Source organism: Rana temporaria, chromosome 3, assembly GCF_905171775.1.
Source record: "Rana temporaria chromosome 3, aRanTem1.1, whole genome shotgun sequence".
NCBI classification, from domain to species: domain Eukaryota; kingdom Metazoa; phylum Chordata; class Amphibia; order Anura; family Ranidae; genus Rana; species Rana temporaria.
This window is the reverse complement of record NC_053491.1, coordinates 231,934,787-231,942,382: the sequence shown is the minus strand read 5'-3', so window position 1 is coordinate 231,942,382 and position 7,596 is coordinate 231,934,787. Positions and strand designations below refer to the sequence as shown.

The following is a 7,596-nucleotide window of genomic DNA, read 5'->3' as shown; positions in this document are numbered from 1 at the left end:
AAGAAAAAAAAGGGACTGGCAGGAACACCAGGGATTTTACATAAAAGGAATAAATACAAAGAACAGGAGACTCTCTCATACAAGAACATGGTACAGCAGGCACATATCAGGAAGAGAAAGTGTTGGGGTAACAAACACCAACTTTAAATTCACCTGAATATTGGCATGCAGACCTGTCTGCTTGGATTTCTGCACTGTGTGAATTTCCACACATCAATCAAGACCCCTGAAGTGCAGGAATCTGCAGAGATGGGACAAATGTATACATTTAAGCAAATCAAAGAATACTCATGTAAATTAAAAAAGAAAATTGCATTTTAAGAATATTTTTATCCTCATGATAGATTTCCAACCCCAGGAAAGCTAAAAACCCTTGATTGCAGTGCAAGGGTTGAATGCTTGTTTCTGTCTTGGCAAAGGAAAAGCACTATTACTTACCCAAACCTGGAGTTCAACTGTTTCTCAGCCTTATCACGTTGAATGCTGTGGTCCCTGCATTGGACTCGACATCAGAGAACCTTATGCCCCGTACACACCATCACTTTATGTGATGAAAAAAAATGACGTTTTTAAAAACGTCACTTTAATTGACCGTGTGTGGGGGAAAACGTCGTTGTATGTCTTCTAAAAAACGTCGAAAAAAAATTGAAGCATGCTTCAATTTTATGTGTCGTTTTTCAAAACGTCAACTTTTACTTCACAGAAATTGACCGTGTGTAGTAAAAAACGTCGTTTAAAACGAAGTTTTTTCACCCGCGCATGCCCAGAAGCTACTTATGAAGCAAGCTTCAATGGAAAAACGTGGTGGAACGCAACCTCGCTTTGCTAGAACATTGTGAGAAAAACGATGGTGTGTAGGCAACTTCGTCTTTGAAAATTGAAGTTTCAAAAACGTCATTTTTTACTTCACAGAAAATGGCGTTTTTTTTCATCACATAAAGTGATGGTGTGTACGGGGCATTAGACTACCAAAGCTTAGGAGAAAAGGGGCTGCAGGGACCGGCCTATGAGTATAGATTAGAGCAATAGTTCTCAACTTCAGTCCTCAACTACCCCCACAACAGGCCATGTTTGCAGGTTTTCCTTTATCTTGCACATTTGCTTTAAATCAAGCCTCGTACACACGGCCGGGTTTCCCGATGGGAAAACTGCAAGGAAAGCTTTTGGCTGGGAATCCCAGCCTTGTGTATGCTCCTTGCAGTTTTTCAAACGGGAAAACTGCCCAAAAAACGCAGAAAAATAGAACATGCTCTCTTTTTTCCCCGGCTGTTTTCCTATGGGAAAAAATTTGATGGAGCATACACACGGTTGGGATTCCCGACCAAAGCTCTCATCTGAGTTTTCCCAACAGGAAAACCCCTCGTGTGTATCGGGGAAAAGTTACCGAGTAGGTTCTTGGTTTTCTCCCCGGGATTTCCGACTGATTTTTTCCCGTCAGGAATCACGGTCGTGTGTACGAGGCATCAGAGTCAATGGCTTGGTATTTTGGACAGCCATTTTATCAAAGAAAAAAAACATAGCCTGTTGGGGGTACTTGAGAACTGAGGTCGAGAACCACTGGACTAGAGGAACTTAAAAGAGCAGAGGATCAGGTAAAAGTGCTTTACCAAGTCCCTGAAGCTCTGCTTTCGATACATTTCACCATAGATAAGTGGTTTGTACAAAGCACAGAGGTTGAGAAAAGGGAGAACATGGAGAAGCATTCAACACCACTCAAATCCAAAAGGGCATACAGGAGCATATCCACTATATATGCTATAGGGGTGGGGATTACAGCAACGGGAGAGCGCCATGTGCCACCGAACAGCTTGCACAGTGTATATATTGTTTAGGTGGTAATGACTGAAAACTGCTACTATCAAAATGTGATTGATACACATTGAATATTTTAGTAAAAAAATAAATCATACCAATAGCACAAGAATCTGTCTGTATATCATCATAGGTATTATCTTAAAGGGAGGTGCATAATTTTCTTCTCCTATAGGATGCCACTCATTTATTCTCTTAAAAACATCTCCAGTCTTTGTAGTTCTAATTCACGTTGTCTGGGAATTTTCTTTGGAGGTCAAGTCACACAGTTATCATTGAGGGAAGTGCTTACATCCATACAATCCTGTCACAAAAAGGAGGAGGCAGGAAATCTGCACTACACAAGCTAGCAGAATCTGGTAGCAGACAGAGGGGAAGCAATGCTTTAGGGGAAATGAAAGGATACTTGGCAACAAGACGTGAACACACAGCTGGGAACTGGCAGCTAGTACTGAATGTTCGTGCACTGTATGCGATTGCAGGGAAGATAGAATACAGTGCTAGGATTCAAGGCATTCAAATTTGCTATGCCTGCCCTCACAGTACAGGGGGCAAATGGTGTACAGCAGTTTATATCTGCCATTTGGAAACACCATTTTGATAACCACATTATAAGACAGGAATGTGCTTAAAGTGGATGGAAACCCTCCATACACCCAGTGAAGTGAACACCCTCAGATGATACACAAAGATGAACCAAATCTCCCTACATAGGTTTTACATGTATATCTGCTGTCTTCACATGTATATACTGTTTAGAATGTTCAGAAACGGTTAAGAAATGTTCTCTTCCTGTTTAACACAGAGTGTGATATCTGGGCATACGGCCAAGATAGCTAAAATTGCTGATTGGAGGAAAGGCACACACCCCCTCTCATTATAGGCAGAGACTCTCAGAGGCGTTTTGTAACAGGGCCAGCTTCCTGCTAATCTATTTTAGCAACCTCCCCTGAAAGAAATTTCAGGCCGCTTTTATCTGAATTTGTCAGGAGTTATCAGGCTGATAACAGAGGAACGGTTCAGGAGAGCGCTACGGGACTTCGCTCTTTGACGAGAGATAACAAAACACTGCAGATATACGTGCCCAGCTCAAATTTCATTAAAATCGGGTTTACATACATTTTAAACCAGGAATCTGCAAATTTGGATACCTCTGAACAGTCCTTCATAGTACTCTTCCAGCCTTGCCCTGTGGCTGCAACCGCACATAAAAAGGTAGTGGTGCAAGCAGCACACTTTAGACATGACGACATGCAACAGACATGGGATTTGTTCCAAGCTGGGAGTTCTACTTGATAATCAGCCCAGACATTGACCCTGTGCTGCTCTAGCTATGGTTATGGCAATACTCCCAAGAAAATCCGTATGAAGCACTCCCAGTCTGGAGCCGAGGTTGCCTAAAAATTAAACATGTTACTTTTACAGGGATGTAAAAGTAATCCTACGCAAGCCTAGGTTCACACTGGTGAGTGGAAAACATTGCATGTGATTCGCACAGAAATCACACCTCATTCCTGTGCACATCACATGCGATGCCTGTGCCGTGCAATTTCAGCCATACATTTTGTTCGGGCTGAAATCGGATCTGAAACCGTGAACCAGGATGCACCGGACCCCTGCTGTGAGCCAGCGCGTGATGCAGTGTGCACCCAGCCTAAAAGTCAGCAGCTACAGTATTTTGATCCTAGGGTAAAGATCCTCTTTAAGCCTGACAAAAGTACCTCTAAAGTATGACAACATCTGTATACTGCACACAGGAGGAAGCGTTTCTTCCTGATCATGCACTGGGATTGTATGATATTGTAATGTCCTGATAGCTCACTGGGTCAAAAGGAAACAAGCTGTGACCTGTGTGAGCCAATTTATGTGACACTGCCAAAAAAATAGACAATACAGGCATGAATTTTTACAGGAGTGTGTTACATGAGCTGGCATCTTAAGTTGGCAAAACATCGGTAGCATTCCGAACAAATGCCAATTCAAAAAAATTCAACCAATACATTTGATAACGCACACAGAGACTTGATGTACAGACAACAGAAATGCCCAAAACACTGAGATGCAAAATAATATTCTTCCTTTCCTTCATAGCCAGCATGAACAAGTTCTATTTTGACATGTTTGGGCCAAGGAACAGCACATTGCTTTAAAACTTAAATTTGCCTTTAACATCCGATTTTGATAACAATCTAATTTCCTGTACAATAATCACATGTACTATTAAATTTTATGTGTTCAAGAAAAAATTTCCATCGTGCTCCTTCGAATAACATTGTCACTGCAGTTGAAAATGACCATCAATTTGACCCGCCTAACCATTAGAAAATGCAACAACAGGTTTCAAAAACAAAGATTATCAAATGAAATTCTATTAGTTATAGCCATTGGCCACATGCTAACCCCTAAATGAATATGGGTTAAAAAAAGGTCCCGCCTTTTTAGTAAAATGGACATCAATACTAGTAGGGCACTTTCACACTGAGCAGCGCCAGGCATCGGCAGTAAAGCGCCACTATATTTAGCGGCGCTTTTCGGCTGCTAGCAGGGCGCTTTTAAAACCACCCTAGCGGCCAAATAAAGTGTTAAAAGCGCTGGCAAAGTGCCGCCCATTCACTTCAATAGGCAGGGGCGCTTTAGGAGCGATGTATAATCCGCTCCTAAAGCGTGGAAAAGAAGCTGCTTGCAGGACTTTGAGCGCCCTGCCAGTGCACCGCTCCCGTGTGAAAGCCCTTGGGCTTTCACACTGGAGTCAGAGGAGAGGCACTAGGTCTCAGTGTGAAAGAAAACAAATCGTGTATGGGCAGCTTTACACTTCCACATTGTTTAGCAAACATGAATTTCGGTGCATGGAGCAACGAACGCAGTAAGTTGCAGCCACTGATGTAAATGTGCCCTTAGGCCGGCCATATACGGTTTGAGAGATTTGAACTTTTAAATGGGCAGGCTTAATGTACCAAGTCAATGGATCGATCAACATGGGTACAACCAGCCTGCCGGATTCTCTTGCAATTATCACTGTCCTCCCCCAGCGGGGATGGCTTCTCCAGCTCTCCCACCGGGAGAAGACAATTGCTGAATCCCCCTCTCAACACTGTCTTGTGTTTATGGGGGAACAGTGCAAATTTGCACCATGTATAGCCAGCCTTAGGTAACTTTAACCACTTTCAAAATGACTGGGAATTGAACAAAGTGGTTGCCTGAAAACAATCTACCCCCCATGAGTTTGATCGATCACCTGAATGCGATCATTTGAACTGGGCTATGAACTAAACACCTTCAATACAGGACCAGAAAAAAAACAGTAATTTCGTCAGGTTTGTTTAAAGCAATTTTGGTCCCATCAGTTTGTGGCTTCAAGAAAGCAGCTAGCTGCACCATTTGTAGATCTGATCCCCTGCACTTGTGAATGGCAACATGTTTAAAACAATTACAAAATTTCAAACTATAAACCCTTTACTTTACATTCCTCGCAATGGGAATGCATTTGAAATGTAGTCCAGTACCTAAACTTTCCTAAAATGTGTCTGTGCACACTCCCACCTATCATATATATCATATGGCTCACCACTTTGCTAATGCTGGAGCAGAGCAGGAAACTCTCCAACTGCATCAATGGAGCTGCCTTTTACCTGCATAATACATTTTTATCTGTGCCATTAGGTAGATAAGGTGTGGCGAGATGGAAGATCTAAAAATCACACAAAAAAAATTAAATAAAAAAACAAAAAAAAACGGTTTTCCTGATATAAAATAAACATATCAGGATCAAAATAAAATAAAATACAGTACCTGGAACCAACCAGCACAAGGAATTCAAGCCCTCATAGGACTGGTAAAAGTGGGCTACTGGATAAAACTAAAGAAAGCTACACATATATTATACAAAAGAAAATGTTAAACATTCCATTTTGCGAGTTATTTTCTGATGACGAGGGCAAGCATCTATACAGTAGAAAAATAAAAAGAGCTGGGCTATATTTGTCACAAAGAATCTGCTTGAGTGCTTTATAGACAAAGTGTTAATATAGGGAATAATTATTCTATGGAGGTGGGTTATATTGTTGCTTTATACAAGGAAAAAATTGCTGCCACCATTTCATTCCTTTACCTTGCATGTGATCCTGGCTGTGACAGCCCACATTGGCGCTCTACAGAGAAATTCTGCACTGCCAGCAATCCTATTATCACCAGTGCGCTTGGCACAAACCTTGATAAATCGGACAGACTGTCAGCATCAAAACACTGCCAAAGGAAAGGTGGGAGGCTTACTCAGCTCTCCCTATACATTCTTCATGGATGGCATAAAAGCGAAAATTACAATACGACCTCAGAAAATGAATAACATTTCTTAACTGTACCTACAGCTAAATAAAACCTGTGGACGTCATTATTACAAGCTATGGAGAGCAACATAAAATGCGATCCGTGGGCAAGCATTAAGGGCTCTGTGTGATGAATCAGTACAGTGGCACATGCTGCCCCCTCTCATTAGACACCCATGCAATTATCACATCCAAAGAATGAGCAAGATACGTTCTTAACATCTGAGCCATCCTAATGGAGAGATACCAACAGGTCTTATATTTTAAAGACAATACTCGTATTGCAAAGGTGCGATTTATCAAAATGAGATGTCGGGGCCAAAACATACACACTTAATAAAAGAATAAAAAAAAATAAAAAATTAATCCGAGAGGATGTTTCCCTGCAGAAAATATCTTCACCATGCCGACTGTATATTTTATAAAATTTCAATGCAAAGAATAGCAGAGCTTCCCAAAATATACCACATCGGTAGTCTTATTGGCATCAGGAATCCCACTTTTTGTGATAGATGCAAGATATACAGATAATTGGTTCAGAAAGGCTATGCTGTGCCTCACATTAGCTTAGCGAAAGGATTTTTGGTTCCTTTTAACCTGTCCAAAAAAAACTCAATAAAAAGTGACATAAAAGAAAAAAAATAAAATAAAGAAAAAAAAAGCGAACAAAAAAAGCCCTTGTGGCCAGTTCACATCTGAGACACTTCTAGATAATTATGATATTCTTTATTGGAAAGCGCTGATTACTCCGTATGTTAAAGCCTGACAAATTAAACACATTCACTGTACAGACAAAAGCAGCAATAGAAAGAACAAAGAGTTGCTAATTAACATGGCTTTCACTAGGAAACCCTGAATAGATGGGTCTCTACACTTCAATAGCTTTTCCAGGGCTCATCTACCTCTGAGAACAACAAATCTCAAGCAGAAAAACCTAGGCTTCTGTTTACATTGGGTTAGGAGGTCCGATTCAAGATTTGCCTATGCTGTGACATAAGCAAAAGGCTGGGCTCACACCGCTGCGAACACAGACATTGCACCGCATTGCTGTGTAGATCACATGCGAGGTCTGTGCAATGCAACTTCAGACATACAGTTTGTATGGCTAAATTTGCTTTGCATTTGTACCAAAATGGTACAGGACCCCCTTTTTGGGTCCGCACTGGAATCACACCCATGCAATCCAATTAGTGTACTGTTTGCACTGCGATATACGATTTGGGGGGCATCAATAACTTTATATCGGTTTCGCAGAGGGCAGCGTGAAAAATAGATGCAGGAACCTGCACTGGAATTACGCTGGTTCCTGCATTGCACAAGTGTCAACCCAGGCCAAGTCTACAATCACACCTGAGCGTAGCGATTTACTGCTGTTTTTGCAGCTTTTTACAATCATTTTAAAGCAATCTAGGAGCATATTACAAGGGTTTTACAGCTTCAGGCGTTTTTGTTTAGACAAAAG

General features: G+C 41.3%; 1 protein-coding gene across 6 annotated transcripts in view; it reads right to left on the bottom strand.

The window, feature by feature from the left end:
* The window catches only part of DBN1 (drebrin 1), a 118,928-nt gene that overhangs the window by 76,927 nt on the left and 34,405 nt on the right, over positions 1 to 7,596 (bottom strand). Inside the window, exon 1 of one of the 6 annotated variants that reach the window (XM_040344442.1) lies at positions 154 to 182. The exons of the other annotated variants lie outside the window; for them this stretch is intronic. Coding sequence (XP_040200376.1) covers positions 154 to 167 — 14 coding nt within the window. The 5' untranslated portion in view covers positions 168 to 182. Of the gene's footprint in view, positions 1 to 153; positions 183 to 7,596 lie in introns of those variants that run through there. 6 annotated transcript variants of the gene reach the window in all.